Source organism: Clinocottus analis, unplaced genomic scaffold, assembly GCF_023055335.1.
Source record: "Clinocottus analis isolate CAN_PGR_092001 unplaced genomic scaffold, fCliAna1.0.p SCAF_21, whole genome shotgun sequence".
Taxonomy (NCBI): Eukaryota; Metazoa; Chordata; class Actinopteri; order Perciformes; family Cottidae; genus Clinocottus; species Clinocottus analis.
In genome coordinates, this window is record NW_027175943.1 from 99,207 (window position 1) to 120,000 (window position 20,794).

The following is a 20,794-nucleotide window of genomic DNA, read 5'->3' on the forward strand; positions in this document are numbered from 1 at the left end:
CCACCTGGACACGCCCCTCTAAAGAGTGACCGATTGGATTGTCCCCATGTATGATGTCGTATGATACTTCTCTGTGATTGGTTGATTTCTCCTGAAAAGTTCCTTGTGTTGAACCGACAATAAAAAACTAAGAAATGAAAGTCTGTTTGAGATATAGAGGTTCACTTCCTGTTCAGAGATGACATCACTTCCTGTTCAGAGACAACATCACTTCCTGCTCAGAAATGACATCACTTCCTGTTCAGAGGCGACATCACTTCCTGTTCAGAGGCGACATCACTTGCTGTTCAGAGGCGACATCACTTGCTGTTCAGAGGCGACATCACTTCCTGTTCAGAGGCGACATCACTTCCTGTTCAGAGGCGACATCACTTCCTGGTCAGAGGCGACATCACTTGCTGTTCAGAGGCGACATCACTTCCTGGTCAGAGGCGACATCACTTCCTGGTCAGAGGCGACATCACTTCCTGGTGGTGCTCATGAACAACAGGAGTCGTGGTGTTTTTTCTTCAGTCGTTTTATTATAAAAGTTTCGACAGCGAACAAAGAACAGAAAAACTCCAATAAACCTCCAGTAAGAAAATAAAAAACAACAACATGATGATGATGAAGAAGAAGGGGGGCTTGGGTTTCCATGGTACCACACAGGGAGGGGGGCGGGGGGGGGGTGCTGGGGTAACCATGGTAACAGTGAGGAAGCGTTACTGTACTATTGTTACACACACACACACACACACACACACACACACACACACACACACACACACACACACACACACACACACACACACACCTCTCTGGTTCAGAACAGATGATTAAAAGTTTAGTATGATGTATAAATGAACTTGTGGTCATGTGACCGGGTCATGTGACCTGAAGACATGCTGGTGGACTCTAGTTTACTGAACTGCTACAACATCACGTTCTCCTTCAGGAGAGGAAGAGGAGTTCCTTCTTCCTCAGTCTTTACAGAGTAAAGACTTGATGCTGCTCTATCCAGGTGACAGACACACACACACACACACACACACACACTCTACTCGTCATCGTCGTCGTCATCGTCCTCTCCTTCGTCATCCTCCTCTTCCTCTCCTCCCTGAGCTGAAGAGCCGGGGTTCCTGGCGTACGTCGTTCCACCGCCGCGGTACGCCACCATGTCCTGCAGGGGGAGAACGTTAGAGAACCTCCATGACCTCCAGGTGACCTTCATCATTAAGAGAGGACAGAACCTTCAGGTAACGCGTCGCGTGACCTCCAGGTGACCTCGGGACTCACCCGGTCGTACTTCTCCCTCAGCTTCTGGGCCTTCTCCTCGTAGGGAACCTTGTCGCTCTGGGTCAGTTTGCTCCACATCTCCCCCAGCTTCTTAGCACAGTCTCCTATTGACAGACCTGGAAACTGCTGCTTCAGACTGGGCCGGTACTCACTGCAGAACACGAAGAACGCTGACCTGTGGGGGGGGGGATTACATCCTGGAGGTCATTGTTGCTTCACATCATTGAGGCTGAATCAGATGAAACAGGGAGCCCAGGAGAGACCACATAGGGTCTGGTGGTCTGGTGGTCTGGAGGTCTCAACACTTACGGGGGTCTCTTGGGTGCGTTGGGGTCTTTCTTCTTGCGGCCCCTCTTTCCGAAGCCCTTGGGTGGGATGTAGTCCTTCATCTCGTTGTTGTAGCGCACTTTGTCGCTTTTGGCCATATCCTCGAAACACTTCTTATCGCCCGCAGTAAGACCCTGAAACACACGCAGTAAGACCCTGAAACACACGCAGTCAGACCCTGAAACACACGCAGTCACACCCTGAAACACAGCAGTCAGACCCTGAAACACACGCAGTCAGACCCTGAAACACGCGCAGTCAGACCCTGAAACACACGCAGTCAGACCCTGAAACACACGCAGTCAGACCCTGAAACACAGCAGTCAGACCCTGAAACACATGCAGTCGGACCCTGAAACACACGCAGTCAGACCCTGAAACACAGCAGTCAGACCCTGAAACACATGCAGTCAGACCCTGAAACACACGCAGTCAGACCCTGAAACACGCGCAGTCAGACCCTGAAACACACGCAGTCAGACCCTGAAACACACGAAGTCAGACCCTGAAACACAGCAGTCAGACCCTGAAACACATGCAGTCAGACCCTGGAACACACGCAGTCAGACCCTGAAACACGCGCAGTCAGACCCTGAAACACGCGCAGTCAGACCCTGAAACACACGCAGTCAGACCCTGAAACACAGCAGTCAGACCCTGAAACACACGCAGTCGGACCCTGAAACACACGCAGTCAGACCCTGAAACACAGCAGTCAGACCCTGAAACACATGCAGTCAGACCCTGAAACACACGCAGTCAGACCCTGAAACACGCGCAGTCAGACCCTGAAACACACGCAGTCAGACCCTGAAACACAGCAGTCAGACCCTGAAACACATGCAGTCAGACCCTGAAACACACGCAGTCAGACCCTGAAACACACGCAGTCAGACCCTGAAACACACGCAGTCAGACCCTGAAACACACGCAGTCAGACCCTGAAACACACGCAATAAGACCCTGAAACACACGCAATAAGACCCTGAAACACACGCAGTCAGACCCTGAAACACACGCAGTCAGACCCTGAAACACACGCAGTCAGACCCTGAAACACACGCAGTCAGACCCTGAAACACACCCTGAAACACACGCAATAAGACCCTGAAACACACGCAATAAGACCCTGAAACACACGCAGTCAGACCCTGAAACACACGCAGTCAGACCCTGAAACACACGCAGTCAGACCCTGAAACACACGCAGTCAGACCCTGAAACACACGCAGTCAGACCCTGAAACACACGCAGTCAGACCCTGAAACACACGCAGTCAGACCCTGAAACACACGCAGTCAGACCCTGAAACACACGCAGTCAGACCCTGAAACACACGCAGTCAGACCCTAAAACACACGCAGTCAGACCCTAAAACACACGCAATAAGACCCTGAAACACAGCAGTCAGACCCTGAAACACATGCAGTCAGACCCTGAAACACACGCAGTCAGACCCTGAAACACACGCAGTCAGACCCTGAAACACATGCAGTCAGACCCTGAAACACATGCAGTCAGACCCTAAAACACATGCAGTCAGACCCTGAAACACACGCAGTCAGACCCTGAAACACACGCAGTCAGACCCTGAAACACACGCAGTCAGACCCTGAAACACACGCAGTCAGACCCTGACACTAATGCTGCACGGTATACAGATACTAACAAAGTACCGTACGTTAAAAACGATACGATTTTGCATATTTTAAGTATCGGTACTTTCTTAAAATAGCGCTTCCTTATATTGCTCCTCTCTCTCTCTCTCTCTCTCTCTCTCTCTCTCTCTCTCTCTCTCTCTCTCTCTCTCTCTCTCTCTCTCTCTCTCTCTCTCTCTCTCTCTCTCTCTCTCTCTCTCTCTCTCTCTCTCTCTCTCTCTCTCTCTCTCTCTCATGCTGCATGCAGAATGCAGAGAGTGCATGGAGACAGAGCTCAGGGGGGCGGGGCTTAAGGCTCCGTCTCACACACACAGAAGAGCAGCAGCAGCAGCAGCAGCAGCAGCAGCAGCAGCAGCAGCAGCAGCAGCAGCAGCAGCAGCGTAATCTGGAGATACTTTGGAGACAGTGCAGCCTGTGAGGGAAGCTCACTGACACCGACAGACCCGTCTGTTAACCTGCTGTAAAGCAACACAAAGGAGGCAACACGTCAAACATGGCCAAGCAGCTTTCAAGCAGACCGAACTCTTTAAAGAGTTTAACGAACGACAGGTAAGAAAATGTAATTATGAACATGAAAAACCTCGAGCTCACCCACATGCAGCCACGAGGAGCATGAGCCCAGTTTGACTACAAGCATCTATGATCATGAGGTCAGAACGCACACAAAAGTACCAAATGAAACACAACTGATGCAACATGGTGACATGCTGCTGGAGCCTGAGCCACATAGTTCAAGATTATTAATAAGTGGTTTTCAATAAAGGGGAGAAATTACTCTTTAATTATGTGTCAATCTTTAATGTACCCATATAATAGCTTTAGGTTTTTTCACATCAAAACACACATCTGTAAAATTATTAGTATTAGTATGTAGTAGTAGTATTATTATCTACAATTGCTCAATCTACTTATAGAAATAACTATATAGTCATCCGGACAATAGACCTCCATAGCCGTGTATAATCAATGCTATGATAGCACCATGTAGTTTTCATTAATATCTTGCTGTATGCTAATACTAATATTAATGCCATTTGTCAAGTGTTCAAAAAGCTGCTCAAAAAGGGAACCATACAGATGTTTTATTTACTACTATCATAGATAAATATACCAGTATCGTATCGTATTTATGGTATCGTATCGAATTCTAGTATCGTATTGTGAGTATTCGGTATTGTTGGGTTTTGTAGAATTGTAATAGTCTGGGGTGTAAATATTGAACTTACACATAATAATAAAGAATTGTTTAATGTGCATATAAAAATACAAGAGAGGGTTATGATAATCAATAAGGGATATTATTATGGAAAATATGTAACTATGCATAAGAAGGTCAATGTATGTTTTGTATTACTGTGTTATGTTTATGAGTGAATGGATTTTGAATAGTCTGCATGCGTTAGGATTGTGTTACTGTAGCTTTAAAGAGCTGGTCAGGGTGCGCAGAGGACTCTCGGCTGAGGACAGCTGAAGAAACCGCCCCCGAGACAGAGTCAGCCAACAGTGAGACAGGGAATAGTCTTAGGTGTGAAATTATGGAAACTAACCAATGGTGGCCATAAGCCAAGCGAATGAGCGGTATTAAAACCTGGCGCAGAGCTTTTTCTCGGCCTCTTTACTTCGTTGACCGTTGGGGTGACAGCTAACTGCGTGCAGCCTGTGGTTCCGGCCGAGATTTAAAGAGCCTTGATCAAGTATTGTATCTGTCGAATTAATCATCTCTTTTATTAAATCTTTTTTATTATAACTTTTTGATTCCGGTACTTCTTTCTCCACGACCGAGGATTTTGGACATTTTATTCTTCAATTTGGTGAGCCCCGTCGTGATCCTGTGGTTCGTGGAGAAATAGCGATTTGGACTACTCCTCTGCGGGAGGACCGCTGCGGACTTGTTCTTCTTTGCTCACAGGGATCCCGGAAAAGAATCAGGTAAAACAAGGCCTGTTGTGGAAAACCGAAGCTTGTTTAGGTAGAACTAGGAAATTTAGTTGTGAGCAGGGAACAGCCGGTCTGTAGTGGTATTAAATTGGTAGCGTGAAAACACGACATAGTGTAATATATTGAGAATCGGAGCGGTGATTTTTTCGATATTTACATAATGCATGTGCATGAGAGAAAGTTGTTTTTGTGAGAAATTGTGTTTGTCTGTGAGACTGAGAGAGCACGTGGCTGCGTGAGCTAGTGTGTGAACAATAGCGGTTCTGTTACCCGAGTAGTAATTACGTAAGACTGGATGTGTATACCTGAGGGGTAATAGTGTATGTTCTTGGTATTTTTGTGTTGATTGAGACATTTTGTGATAAATTAAGAATACGTGAGTGCGTGTTTGAAGATTTATAGCCGTGGGGTTATTGTGAGCACGTGGAGAGGAGCAACGGCTGCCTCTTTTAACTAAGTTACGAAGAAGTGAATGAGTGACAGAGTGCGTGTCGCCTTAGGCGCTACTGAGTTTTGACTTCTTAGGACTATTAATGCACAGCAATTGATTAACGGGTAAATCGATATTGGTGAATATGCGATAAGTGATAAGGACTGTATTTTTACAGCGTGCTAGAATTTTAACAGAACCTAAGTCCCGGGGTGGCCTGTTATTTATGCGATAGAGGGAACTGATATTTAACTTGAGAGGATTAGGGAGCCGGGAAAAGGAAAGAATTACGTAGGTTAAGTCGACGGGCACTCTATAGTCTCTTTACCTCCGGAAACTAATTCTCTGGTGTCTGTTAAAATGCACGATAAATTTTAAGATTTGGAGAAGACGACGCATGATTTCCTCGGAGTGAGAGGAGAATAAGAACCTTGGGGGTTTATGTTCACTCTCTTGTAACATTTAGGGTGCAGGAATTGAGTATAACTAAACCTAGTTGACAGGCCTGGTGCTTGTTTTTGATCCAGCAGGCTGGTAAATTAAGTTTAAGGTTTTGTTTGCTGCATTTTGCACCAGGAAAATTGCAGACCACACTGAGTTTTGGGTGCGGACGCAGGTTCGTGCTTTGTTAAGGACAAAAGGTGTAAACTTGCGAGACTTCAGAGCTAGATAACTATATTAAAATTAAAACAGAACGACGCTTGAGCTGAAGGACAACAGCAAGAGGGCTAGATAACGAAATTATAACGAATTGGAGCATGAATATATGAGAAGTTCGATTGTTGAGTGCATTTTTAGTATAAGAGATTCAAACAAAAGGAGTGAGCACATGAGAGAGAGGGGGAAGGTAAACACGTGGGGCACATGTTAAGATAAGGGGAAGCGGTAAAAATTTTAAAAACCTAGTGGCAAGTAGGGGTACTGTATCTTAAAATAGCGCCTCTAGAGGTTGGAGGACTAATCCTCAAAGGGACTAAAGGGATTTACCATCTAGAGCCATCGCCTGGCGAAGTTAGGGTACTACCGTAGTTGGTGTCACAGAGGTTAGACGGGGTATTACAACAACACATATTGACAGCTGTCACACATTTCCTCACACACTACTATGACAACTACAGAGGGGAGACAGAGTAGATTAAAGCATATTTCACATTTTATCAACAGAGGACATTAATATAGTTGTATATTAATAACATTTTGGCAATTTATACATTTTCATTTTTTAACAGAATTGTAGTTTTATAAGTTCGTCATACTTGTATGCGAGATTTATTCTATTGCAGTGCTTGATTGCTTTGTTTTATTGCAGTGCTTGATTATTGCTTTGTTTTGCAGTGCTTGATTGCTTTGTTTTATTGCAGTGTTTGATTGTGTTCCTTTGTCAAGGTTAATCGCAGTGTGGAATTTTGCTTGTCTAGCTTAATAACTAGTGAACATTTTTCCCTTAACCAATTGTGTTTTTTCCCCTAATCAACTGTTTTTTCCCTAAGTTAATTGTATTTTTCCCCTTGCACCACACTTGCATGTTAGACATACACGGATATTTTTTATTTTACTTCTACATTTACATTCCTTATATAAAGCCAGCGTCAGCACCTAATCTTCTCAAAATGTCTGAGCCAAATTCAACGAAGACCCCACAGCCATGGGTTGATGCAGCCTGCAAAGCAGCTCTGAAAGTGACAGTTCCACAAGAAAGGGGGAAAGCAGACAGGAGACTGAGGAAATATATCAAGAAATGGCATGCTGAGGGTTTACTGGATGTAACAACCCAGGAGGGGCCCAACAAGGAGCAGAAGATGGCACTGTTGTCAATACTCAAGCTGAGAAACAGTGCAGCAGAGCAGAAACGGAAAGCAAAAAGATGGTTCTTCTTCCCCTCTGTGGATGTTAATAAGACTGATGAAGCTGTCTCAGTGGCAAGAATGCTGCTCCACGGCATGGCGCTTGTGGAGACATACAACGCCAGCAAGTGCTCAGAAGTGAAGAACATGTTGGAGGAAGCACCCTTGAAGACCAAATCCATATACAGCTGTGGCAAGTTTGACACCAAAACAACAGTACTTCACTGTCATTGACTTGGCAAATGCTTTCTTTTGCCTGCCACTGGATAAAGACAGTAGAGACATGTTTGCTTTTACCTTTGAAGGCAAACAATACACCTACTCCAGAATGCCTCAAGGCTACAGAGATAGCCCAGGACTGTTCAACGCAGCATTGAAGAAAGACCTCAAAGATCTCATTATGCCTAAAGACACAGTCCTTGTCCAGTATGTAGATGATCTCCTGCTGGCTGCACCGACTGCTGAAGTGTGTCTCAAAGTGACCAAAGACTTGTTGACCGTGCTGTCCAAAGCAGGCTACAAAGTGACACGTTCCAAGACACAAATTGCAAGAAGAACAGTGTCATTCCTGGGAAGGCTGATTTCAGGAGACTCCTGCTCTCTATCTGCAGGACAGAGATCAGCTATCCTGAGTGCTGTTAAACCAAAATCTGTACAAGACATGTTGTCATTCCTTGGCCTGACAGGCTATAGCAGACATTACGTCCCTGACTATACGACTCTCACACAACCACTTAGAGACATGTTGACAGACGCAGGTAACAGAAACCTGAGAGCTGCACTCACATGGACCCCTGAAGCAGAAGACGCTTTCATAAAGACGAAACAGGAACTTGGCCAAGCATCTAAGCTCTCCGCACCTGATTATTCCAAGACCTTCCACCTGGATGTTTCTGAATCAAATGGGATGGTATCCGCAATATTGTTTCAGACAAAGGAGGGAGGAAGGAGACCATTGATGTATTACAGCTCAAAACTGGACCACATCGAAAAGGGCCAGACAGGTTGTGCAAGACATTTGGCGGCCCTGAAGAAAGCAATTGAAAAGACTGCTCATGTGGTGATGTGTCATGAGCTGAAGGTCAACACAGAACATGGCGTTCTCGCTTACCTAACGTCAAGTGCGTTCACCATGACAGCAGCAAGACAAGATAAGATTTCAAAAGTCTTACAACAGCCACATATCAGATTTGTATATGAGCCCATCAACATGGCAAACGGATTGCATGTGAATCTTCAAGAGCCCCATAACTGTGCAGAGATTGCAAGAACAGATCTTAAAGTTAGGACTGACCTGGAAGCAGAACCTCTGGACAATCCTGAACTAACACTGTTCACAGATGGAAGCTGCCACAGAGGAGAAGATGGAAATGTTGCTGCCTATTCAGTAGTACAGCAGCAAGGGAAAAGACACACAACAATTGCAGCAGAAATCATTCAACAGCCAGCATCTGCACAACTTGCAGAAGTAGTGGCGTTAACGATCGCATTGGAATATGCCAAAGACAAATCGGTGAACATTTACACTGACTCAGCATATGCACATGGAGCTGTGCATGTTGATGGACCCCAGTGGTTAAGAAGAGGATTTCTGACTACAGCAAATACACCAGTGAAGCACAAAGATCAATTGGAACAGCTACTGAGAGCCATCTTGCTACCACGCAGAGTAGCAGTGATGAAGTGCAGAGGACATCAAAATGACCAGTCATCAGTGGCAAAAGGAAATGAGGCTGCTGACCTCGCAGCTAAAAAGGCAGGTGGCTATGTGAAACAAATGACAGCCGTAGCCACTCCAGACCTCCCTAAACTTGGGATGGAAGACATCAAACTCATGCAGGAAGAAGCTTCAGAGCATGAAAAGAACCAGTGGAGACACAGAGGAGCCACAGAGAGGGATGGACTTTGGAGATCACACGATGGACGCTTAGTGGCACCTGCAGGATTGTGTCAAGGACTCATCAAGCAAGCACATGGCCCATCTCATGTGAACCCCAAGAGAACAGAGGAAGAAGTCTCCATCGTCTGGTGGCACCCATATATGACTGAGATGGTAGGACTCTACTACCATGAATGTCCCACCTGCAATGATTTTGGAGAGAGGAGACCATATAAAAGCCCACAAGGAGCATTCCCAGTTCCAGATGCTCCCTTCAAAGAAATATGTATCGACTACACAGATATGGGTGCAGAAAACAAGAAGAAAGGATTCAGATATCTGCTTGTGATGATCGACAGATATACTCGATGGATTGAAGCGATCCCCTGCAGGAAAGAAGACGCAAAGACAGTTGTGAAATGGCTAAAGAATGAGCTGATTCCAAGATATGGTGTTCCAAGAAGAATAAGGTCTGACAATGGAACACATTTTGCAAACAAACACCTACAAGAAGTTGAGAGATATTTAGGTATCACACATGCACACGGAGCAGTCTATCATCCACAATCACAGGGGATAGTCGAGAGAGCTAATCGAACGATTAAATCGAAGATAGCTAAGATATGTTATGGTACTAAGTTAACCTGGCTTGATGCACTTCCTTTAGCATTAATGTCTATGAGGTCCTCGAAAGGAGGGAAAACTTTTCTTTCTCCCCATGAGTTGTTGACAGGAAGACCGATGCCCAGCCCAGGAAGAGAGTTGGGAGAGAGTCCTGTGTTAGATATTTTCCAGATTGAAGAGACAGAGTATTTTGCAAAGTTGTCTGACCAGATCAAAGTTCTCTCTCGACAGGTCGCGAGAGCTCAGAAAGTGACAGCTGAAGAAAACGTGACTTCAGTAGGGCCAGGTGATTGGGTAAGGTTGAAGGTGCACAAGCGGAAGTGGACTGAGCCTAAGTGGATTGGTCCGTTTGAAGTCATCGCAAAGACTTCACACGCACTCCAGGTAAGAGGACACACTAAGACCAAGTGGCATCATCTAACCCATTGTCTTTCTGCAGAACCACCGACCAAAGCAGCAGAACCAATCGCTAAAGGCGTACCTGATAAGGAAGGGAGTTCTGAGTAGACATGGAAGACCCAGAGAGATGCAAAAACAGTAAGAAAAGCAATTTCACAGCCACACAGTACTGCTTAGGTGCAGTATTTTTGACATGCATGATAGCGTTTCCCTTAGTTTGGTGGGAGGTTCAGATCATTCAGGATAAGACTGAAACTCAGGCCTATGTGTTTACAGAAGACTCAAAGATAGACCCCACACCTAACAGTACACATTTGCCTTATTCAGTTCCTCAGAAGAAGCGACTTAAGCGTGATTACAATGAAGGTTCAATTGATGTTCGTTGTATCATGGGTCGTCAGTGTGTAGTAGCTTTTGACGTGTGCGGAATGGGAGGTTGTCCGCAGGGTGCTTTTGAATCAGATGGTGACGTAGCATGGAAGACATCACAGCATCATAAATATTTATGCACTGGGGATTGCGCTTGGGATGATGTTTTTGCGAGTACGAACCCTCAGGGTTATGTAAATCGCCACCATAAAAGATATAAAGCTATTTCAATAACAGGTAAAGTTAAACAATGTGCATCAAATCAAAGAGGGAAATTTCGTTGCAATATGATCACATTAGCAGTAACCAACCCACAATTTGAAATGGAAGGGGATTATAAAATGGGAGTAGAACATATAGGAGGGTCTTATTATACAATTAAACTACTGATAAGGCGGCCTGCTAACTACACTGCACCGACCAAGCCACCAGCATCAGAGTCTGCAGTGAAGTATCTTAACATATCGAGTGTAAGACAAACCATTGAAACTGAGACAGGCTTTAGTGAGTCTAACAGCTGGCTTAACTGGCTTTTATACACTGCCAGAGACCTTAAACGCCCAGATTGTTTAGTGTGTGCTAAAGCGCGTCCGCAGTTAGCAACAGTGCCATTTGCATTGAACCCTGAAAATGATCCTGAAGGTTTCGAATGCATGCTCGGTCTTTTTAAAAACATAATTGGTCCTGGTTGTCATTCACTTAATTTGTTGTTTCCAGCAGTTCCCCCAGTTCACCCTCCAGTGTTTACTTATTACAAAGGTGACTACACTTGCCTGCACCGTGCAAGAGGTTCAGTCCAAGTGGGAGTTCTGAGTCATTGTCACACCATCATTAATGTCACCGCAGGAGAGAAGAGCATTGACAGTGGTATGGTAGGTGACCAAACAATTGCAAGAGCAGATGTTTGGTGGTACTGTGGTGACAAGGCGCTCAGAGATTACCTTCCAAAGAATTGGACAGGTACCTGTGCGTTAGTTAGACTAATCATGCCAGTGACAATGGTCCCATTAGGAAAAGATGCTCTAAATCTACTTAGCACAACGAAATCTAGCAGTGACAGTTTAGTCAGACGACGTAGAAACAGCCTATCTACCTCCTTTGATAAGAATGTGTACATAGACAGTATAGGAGTACCCAGAGGAGTGCCGGATGAGTTTAAAGCTCGGAATCAAATAGCTGCCGGTTTTGAATCCATTTTCATATGGCCCACAGTAAACAAGAACGTAGATTGGATCAATTATATTTATTATAATCAGCAGAGATTTGTCAATTACAGCAGGGATGCCATTAAAGGCATACTAGAACAATTAGACAAAACATCCCTGATGACCTTTCAAAATAGAATGGCTTTGGACATGCTGCTTGCTGAGAAGGGAGGGGTGTGTAAAATGTTTGGGTTAATGTGTTGCACGTTTATTCCAAATAATACTGCCCCTGATGGTTCAGTGTCCAGAGCATTAGCAGGACTCACCTCACTTAGCAAGGAATTGTCTGAGAACTCCGGAGTGGAGAACGCGTTCACAAACTTCATAGAGGCATGGTTTGGTAAGTATAAACAGTTGTTTCTTTCAGTTATTACAGCAGTGAGTGTTATGATGGCAATTTTAATACTCTGTGGATGTTGCTGTGTCCCATGCCTGAGAACTTTAATGACCCGTTTGATTTCCACAGCTCTGACCAGAGAGGATCAGCGGTTGATGATGCCGCTGATCGTTCCTGAGGTAGAAGTAGGTGCACAAGACATGGGCAGTGACTTGATTTATTCAGCTCCACCCCCAGGTTATGGTGACACCATTGGGTAAAGACGGAGAAGTTAGAGCTGTGAAAATGGAACGAAACGGTATTAACATGTAATTTTTCTGAGTTTTAGATTTCCCATTTGCAGCCAGAGCCGGTCCAGAGATTGCTCTGTACTTCCTGACTTTCCTTCACAGCTACTTGCAACGTCATCGCCGACGTCTACTATGCTTCTGTCGGTAAGAGAAGTCTCACCATCAGACCAGAGACTCCAGGTGTCACATCAGAGTTCTGCAACCTATGAGGAGCAGGTCGTATAAAGGAGTATCATACAATTTTATTGATATAACAACACTCAGAGATGTGGATTTAAATGATCATGATGCAGTGTTTGAACCTGTTGTTCTGCTCTTTTTCCGAGATAACTGGAGACTGCTGGAGATGGTGAAACCAGGAGAATGGAGTCAGATGAACGAGGAGAGGAGATAGAGACAGAGACGGAGGAGCGATGCGAGTGAAAAAGGGTGTGAGGAGAGGCAGAGAGTTGGAGATGCTGAAGAGGACCTGGTTATCAGGGCTTGCATGACATGCATAAGTGAGACACACACCAACACCAATGAGAACATTAGTGACACACAGACACGTAGATAGATATACAGATATAGAACATACATAACAGATCCTGATTTAAAGATTTTTACCTGTGTGATGAATAGAAACACACTGATATTACATTTGTGACTGATACATTTGATGACAGTATATTTTATACTGTCTAGAGAGGGAGTGATGTTTTCTTCCACAGGAAATGACAATACAGAATGTATTGTTTGTGTTTGATGTTTACACTAGGTGACAATAAAGTAACTATTACAATTGTATTTAGATACTATGGAATAGTATCTAGAGAGGGATTGTTGGGTTTTGTAGAATTGTAATAGTCTGGGGTGTAAATATTGAACTTACACATAATAATAAAGAATTGTTTAATGTGCATATAAAAATACAAGAGAGGGTTATGATAATCAATAAGGGATATTATTATGGAAAATATGTAACTATGCATAAGAAGGTCAATGTATGTTTTGTATTACTGTGTTATGTTTATGAGTGAATGGATTTTGAATAGTCTGCATGCGTTAGGATTGTGTTACTGTAGCTTTAAAGAGCTGGTCAGGGTGCGCAGAGGACTCTCGGCTGAGGACAGCTGAAGAAACCGCCCCCGAGACAGAGTCAGCCAACAGTGAGACAGGGAATAGTCTTAGGTGTGAAATTATGGAAACTAACCAATGGTGGCCATAAGCCAAGCGAATGAGCGGTATTAAAACCTGGCGCAGAGCTTTTTCTCGGCCTCTTTACTTCGTTGACCGTTGGGGTGACAGCTAACTGCGTGCAGCCTGTGGTTCCGGCCGAGATTTAAAGAGCCTTGATCAAGTATTGTATCTGTCGAATTAATCATCTCTTTTATTAAATCTTTTTTATTATAACTTTTTGATTCCGGTACTTCTTTCTCCACGACCGAGGATTTTGGACATTTTATTCTTCAGTATCGTGATATTAATGGAAGGTATCGAACCGAAGTCATAATTTGGGTATCGTGACAACCCTACATGAAACACGTGCAGTCAGCAGCCGACCTTTGACCTATAGAACCTCATGCATGTGGAACCGACTGCAGGCGACGCGACGAGGCTGCGGGTGACCAGGCTGCAAGTGACCAGGCTGCAGGTGACCAGGCTGCAAGTGACCAGGCTGCAAGTGACCAGGCTGCAGGTGACCAGGCTGCAAGTGACCAGGCTGCAGGTGATGAGGCTGCAGGTGACCAGGCTGGTAACTAGTCTGTGGCAATGACGAGGCTACAGGCAACAAGGCTGCGCTGTGATTGGCCAGTCTGAGTTAGAGGGGAGGGTCTTTAACACATTAACATGTCCTGTTAACATGTTATGTTATTATCAATGTTTATAAACCGGTTATTGCTCTGGCACCAGGGATTGAACCGCCAACCTGGTGGTTTCTGGATGCCCGCTCTCCCCCTGAGCCCATGCGTAGTACAGGTTTCCTCTTCCTCACCACCCTTCACCCCGACTGACCCTGGTCTTCCTCAACACCCGTCTTCCTCACCACCCGTCTCACACACCAACCGTCTCACCCTCCATCTCTCAGAGCACTTCTTGGAGAACTCTGCGAAGTTGACGGACTGCTCCGGGTGCTTCTTCCGGTGTTCCTCCCTGCACGTCTGGACGAAGAAGGCGTAGGCCGACGTCTTGCCCTTGGGCTTGTTGACGTCTTTACGCATCATACTGGCGTCCTGCAGAGAGAGGAGAGAGAGATGCTCTTCATCTGTTACATTTACTACAACACAGGAGGGAGGCGGCTGCTGGTCCTCTCCTGTTCATCCATTCACCACAGAACATCTCTTTACTCGAGACCTGCTGGTGTCCTAGAGACCTGCTGGTGTCCTAGAGACCTGCTGGTGTCCTAGAGACCTGCTGGTGTCCTAGAGACCTGCTGGTGTCCTAGAGACCTGCTGGTGTCCTAGAGACCTTCTGGTGTCCTAGAGACCTGCTGGTGTCCTAGAGACCTGCTGGTGTCCTAGAGACCTTCTGGTGTCCTAGAGACCTGCTGGTGTCCTAGAGACCTGCTGGTGTCCTAGAGACCTGCTGGTGTCCTAGAGACCTGCTGGTGTCCTAGAGACCTGCTGGTGTCCTAGAGACTTGCTGGTGTCCTAAAGACTTGCTGGTGTCCTAAAGACTTTCTGCATTGTGAGGCTGCTTTCTGTCAAACTTTGTGATGGAAATAAACACATGACAACTAAAAAACACTCAAAAGGAAGAATCTTATAACAGTTTCACCCAACGCATTAATGAGGAAAACTATTGCTTTATATGTTCCTGTCTGCTACAGCTTCCATAAATAGATAACATGTATATAATCAATAGATAACATGTATATAATCAATAGATAACACTGTACGTGTGTATAATCAATAATAATGATGATAAATCTTTATTTACGTTGAATGAAACATGAACATAGTGTAAATGGAGGATGACCTTTGACATCGATGCTTAGTCCATAATGTAAAGGTAAATAAATATGATCATCATGTGTATGATGTTAATATAACCAGTAAAGTCTCCAGTGAACAAGAGCAGTCTAACAAAGAGAACAAAGTGGGTCCGTTTGATCACCTGGCCCCTGTGGACCAGAACCAGAGGCTCTTGACCGGACCCGGTCCTTCCGCTCTGGTGGCTGCGCGTTACCCGCGTAGAGGTGCAGGGCCCCGGCTAGCGGCTTCTCCGAGAGCCTCTGGTCCGCTAGCATAGCCGCGTTAGCTCCACAGAACAATGGGCCACCATTTGCTTCCCGCCCTCTGCAGAGCCCGCCCCTCCCCCTAACCCACCACTAGTTACTGACTACTAACTAGCGCCAACAAGCTCTAACCACAGGCTACACGCTCTTAAACCCGTTATAACAGAAGCGTGTGCAATATCAACGGAAAGCAGCTATGCATTTACAACGCAGGGCCCCGGCTATGCTTCGGAGAGGTTAGGGTCCGGGTATGCATTGGAGTGGTTAGCGTTGTGTAGACGGGACATGGCTATTTGTTGGGCCCCCAGCTCCACAAGGGGCGTTTCGTGTTTACAAGGAGCCGAGCAGAGCAGCGCGTCTGCAGCGGCCATTTTATTCCTGCTTCCAGCTTCTTTCCCGACCTTTTCTCCCAGGCTGCTGCTCGTAAGAAGCAGAGCCCGGATCAGAGACCCTGACCGGGCGGTAAGAGAGTACTCACGTGGTGTGGGCGGCCGGCTACAGGCGGAGCGGACCGGGGGCAGACCGGGGATCAGTTGGGTCTTGTTGTTGTTTGGGGCTGAAGCAGCGACTGGAGACGTTGCTTCTTTTTTAAAATGGTTCGAGCTCAAGCCTGCACACGCCCCCGGACACGCCCCCGTTGATCATTCCTATTCAGGGGGCGTGAACCGGGCCAGCAAATCTGGGCGGAGCTCGTCGGAATACTCGTCTGTGATTAGCTCTAGGGGACGCAGGTCAAACCTCGTTGCTACACGGCTCCGCCTGCCCAGCAACGCCAGCAGGGCGGGAATTCTACGCTTACAGCAGGGTGGAGCTAGTTAGTGTTCCTGCGTCCGATTAGTCAGAACTGATGTATGTCAAATCAACCAGCCAATCCGTGACGAGGGAGGGGAGGAGAGAGGCGGGGCCGCACACAGCAGCATAAAGATGGTGGTCGTGTTGTGCTGCGGCGTTCCTGGTAATGGCTGGGACCAAGATACATAAAATTATTATATGAACATTATGAGAGGAACTAACGAGCTTTATTCATTCAGTTTCATCATTACATCACCAGATATAACCCTTACGTTTATTATTGTTATGTTTATATTATTACTATTGTTATTACGTTTATTATTATTATTATTAGTAGTAGTAGTAGTAGTATGTTTATTATTGTTATGTTTTACCATTCTAATAATTATTATACGTAATATGTTTATCATGATTACTATTGTTATTACATTAATTATTGTTATTATTACTATGTTTATCATCATTATTAGTATTACATTAATTATTTATTATTATTGTGTTTTACCATTCTAATAATTATTATTACGTTAATTATGTATTGTTATTATTGTTATGTTTATAATTATTACAATTTGTATATTAATTATTATTATTACGTTTATCATGCTCATAATTATTAGATTGTGTGTTATTATGTTTGGTGTTGTGTCACTGTGTATGAACATGTAAATGATGCAACGTGACTTTAATATTGTAATTATTATAATGTGTGTTATTATCATGTTTGTTATTATTATTATATTATGTGTGTTATTATAATGTTTATTATTATTATAATGTGTGTTATTTTCATGTTTATACTATTAAAATGTGTGTTATTATCATGTTTATACTATTATCATGTGTTTTATTATCGTGTTTATAATATTATAATGTGTGTTATTATCATGTTTGATAACTTTGATATCATAATTGAATGTAAAGTATTGTTTGTGGTCCAGTTGAAGGTAGGGTTAGTTTTAATGAGGCAACAGAAGTTCCTCATTATGAATCCTTCTGACATGAGCTATTCTGGTCTTTCTCACATAGATTTATTAATACATTAAATCCTTCTGTTTAAATAAAAAAAAAACACATCGTTGTTAATGTCTTACACGCTTCGCATTCTGAGCCTCCGCGGACGCCGTACTTCAACAAGAAGTAGAGTTGAAGGCTTTACGCGGGACGGTTTGTTTACTGTGACGTGACAGTGATGGACACGAGCGGCCGCGCGGACACGGACTCCCTGCAGCTGTTCCTGGGCCAGCTCCAACCCGAAGGGGACGCGGTAAGCAGCCGGAGAACCGACCTCAGACCAGTAACATGCCTTCTGTAAAGTTAAGCTCGTGAGCGGTACCGGACCCCAACCAGAAGAGACCCGGAGCCGGGTCTCTTCTGGATCCGGTCCAGGTCCGGGTCTATATACCTGTCGGAGACGTCCTGGTTGAAGGATATGTATTTATATTAATATATAATATATATATACTTTATTAAAGGAAACTTCCTGGTTAAAGGACATGTTCAGCTTCCTCTCAGAACACTTGTTTCCTGAGCTCTCTGGACCCGCCCCTCACGCTGCTGATGACGTATTGACAGGTCAGTCAGCCAATCAGCTTCGAGAGAGGCTTCAAGTAGGACTCATGACTCAGTGTAGGACTCAGGATTCAATGTAGGATTCAATGAAGGACTCAGTGAAGGACACAGAACTCGGGGTCAGAGGTTATCTCTCTTCCTCTGGTCCAGGCGTGTCTGTGGTGAAGAAGATCCAGGACAACATGGCGGCACCTCACCGCTTACCTGTGAGCTACAGGTAGACCACCATCTTCTTTATCATGAGCTACAGGTAGACCACCATCTTCTTTATCATGAGCTACAGGTAGACCACCATCCTCTTTATCATGAGCTACAGGTAGACCACCATTTTCTTTATTATAATATGCAGAATGATTTATAACATGATCAGACCATTTTTAATATTATAATTCTATTTGTAATTTTTATATTATTCTTATTCGTATTATTTTATAATAATTGTTAATAACTTATGAACGCTGTCTTCACGACCGCACTGCATTGGATGTGTAATTCATATTCGGGTTCAGTCAGCTCAATGCTACCAGTAGCCTCTGTGTTTTGTTTCCTGTGACCTCTGACCTCTGTGGCCCCGCCTCCAGGCCGGTGTCTGTCTCCTGGCTGCTCTCCCTGCAGCACCTGGCCTGTGTCAGCAACCCGTCCTGGAGCACCAATCAGCAGCGAGCGTGGACAAAGGAGGCGGAGCTTTCTCTGCCCGGTCACCTGGCTCTGCCGCGGGTCAACCTGCTGCTGATTGGCTGCCTGAGAGAGGGGCGGGCCGGAGAGTGGAGGCTGACGGACGCCAGCGGCAGCGTCAGGTGTGAGGTGAGTCCGTGAGGCGTTCAGGTGACGGATGTAGGACGGCCATCAGGTGAGACTTACATCTCTTTCCCTCCCCCCGCCCCTGCCCCCTCCCTCATCCCCCACCCAGTGCTTGTCTCCCTCCCCTATGTGGCTGAACCGGCCTGTCTTCCTCCCTCACTGGAACTACATCCCCCATAATGCCCCGGGGCGGGACCCGGAGGAGGCCGGCGGCTACGTGGAGCTGATTGGTTCTCCTGTTCTGTTGTGTCCCGGTCCTGAGCAGGGATTGGCTGTTTGTCCTGGAGCAGGGGCGGGGCTTAGCAGAGTAGTTGGAGTTAGAGAGGCTGCTGGTTTACTGGACAACAGGTGAACCCTAACTGTCTCTCTTTACCTGTCTCTCTACCTGTCTGTCTCTCAGGACTCGTGGGCAGCGTCTCTCCGTCTCTACCTGTCTGTCTCTACCTGTCTATCTTTCGGGACTCGTGGGCAGCATCTCTCAGTCTCTACCTGTCTGTCTCAGTCTCTACCTGTCTGTCTCTACCTGTCTGTCTCTCAGGGCTCGTGGGCAGCGTCTCTCCGTCTCTGGTCTCGTGGGTTCAGTGTGCCCTCAGCTGGTCGTGGCAGGAACAACCTTCTTCTGCTTCTGGCTGACAGACGGCGCTCACGCTCTCCGGGTCCTCGTCAAGGTGTGTGATGTCACTTCCTGTGCAGTGAGACACATTTATGAACACACACCGGTCAATAATCACACATGTACACATGTGCACACATGTACACTTGTGCGTGCACGTGTGTCTACATGTATACACATGTACACACATGTGCATGTGTGTACATGTGTACATTTACACTTGTGTGCACATGTGTACATGTGTGATCTATCAGGTTTCACTCTTAACTATCAATCAGTTAATGTGAACAAGTCTCTGTCTGCCTGTCTGTCTCTTTGTCTGTCTGTCTGTCTGTCTGTTTCTCTCTCTCTCTCTCTCTCTCTCTCTCTCTCTCTCTCTCTCTCTCTCTCTCTCTCTCTCTCTCTCTCTCTCTCTCTCTCTCTGCCCGTTTGTCTGTCTCCCTGCAGGACAGAAGCCGTCTGTGGTGGACTCAGTGTGTGTGTGTTGGTCAGAGTGTGTGTGTGACGGCGTTGCGTGTGTGTGTCCTACGAGGCTGGAGAGGAAACAACGTCTTGTGTGTGACTGACTGCTCGGAATTGCACACGAACTACACACACACTGACACGCTGTTGGACACGGCCCCACCGCTGAAGATGTCACACGTTGATGATGAAGAATGTGAGGAGGCGGAGCCTGAGAGAGGCGTCAACCAATCAGGTGTCAGGATCAAAAAGTCCAGAGTCATCAGTTATCAGGTAAAACACTGATTAGCTAGAAGAACGTTACCTGTTCATGAGACCTGTCTGGTAAGCCCCGCCCCTCTTTCTGATAGGGCACAGTGACTGAGGTGGTGAGTGAGGGGGCGGGACTCTACGTGATTGACAGGAGGGTGGGGCTGTGCCTGGCCTATCAGCCGACGCTGAGGAGGAAACTGAGACCAGGAGACTCTGTGGAGGTGAGCCTCGCTCCAGGTGTGAGCCTCACTCCAGGTGTGAGCCTCACTCCAGGTGTGAGCCTCACTCCAGGTGTGAGCCTCACTCCAGGTGTGAGCCTCACTCCAGGTGTGAGTCTCAGGTGTGAGTCCCAGGTGTTCGTACCAGTTTGTTTCATCTCTGTTTCAAACCTCCCTGCAGCTCCATCACGTCCACTTCCTGTACCGGCCCTGTCCTGACTTTCCTCCCAGCATGCTTTGCACCTGCCTGCGCTCCAGCCTCCGGGTCGCCTCCTTCAGCCGGGTGGGGGCG

General features: G+C 45.9%; 2 protein-coding genes across 6 annotated transcripts in view; one reads left to right on the forward strand and one right to left on the reverse strand.

Moving 5' to 3' along the window:
* Positions 1-721: 721 nt before the first annotated feature.
* LOC137791946 (high mobility group protein B2-like) lies at positions 722-16,409 on the reverse strand. Its single transcript, XM_068587163.1, has 5 exons — positions 16,271-16,409; positions 14,630-14,788; positions 1,585-1,736; positions 1,276-1,450; positions 722-1,159 (listed from the first exon to the last, which is right to left on the reverse strand). Exons 2-5 carry the CDS (start codon positions 14,777-14,779, stop codon positions 1,037-1,039), a joined length of 600 nt encoding a protein of 199 aa, XP_068443264.1. The 5' UTR covers positions 14,780-14,788; positions 16,271-16,409; the 3' UTR covers positions 722-1,036.
* Positions 16,410-17,718: 1,309 nt separating this feature from the next.
* ctc1 (CTS telomere maintenance complex component 1) overlaps positions 17,719-20,794 on the forward strand; it is an 11,373-nt gene continuing 8,297 nt past the window's right edge. Inside the window, exons 1-9 of one of the 5 annotated variants that reach the window (XM_068588407.1) lie at positions 17,719-17,851; positions 18,060-18,159; positions 18,307-18,373; positions 18,738-18,960; positions 19,067-19,305; positions 19,460-19,625; positions 20,018-20,305; positions 20,383-20,505; positions 20,684-20,794. The exon at positions 20,684-20,794 is cut by the window's right edge and continues 119 nt beyond it. In XM_068588407.1, coding sequence (XP_068444508.1) covers positions 17,777-17,851; positions 18,060-18,159; positions 18,307-18,373; positions 18,738-18,960; positions 19,067-19,305; positions 19,460-19,625; positions 20,018-20,305; positions 20,383-20,505; positions 20,684-20,794 — 1,392 coding nt within the window. In that variant the 5' untranslated portion in view covers positions 17,719-17,776. Of the gene's footprint in view, positions 17,852-18,059; positions 18,160-18,261; positions 18,473-18,737; positions 18,961-19,066; positions 19,306-19,459; positions 19,626-20,017; positions 20,306-20,382; positions 20,506-20,683 lie in introns of those variants that run through there. The other 4 variants (XM_068588408.1, XM_068588409.1, XM_068588410.1 and 1 more) reach the window with 4 other exon arrangements.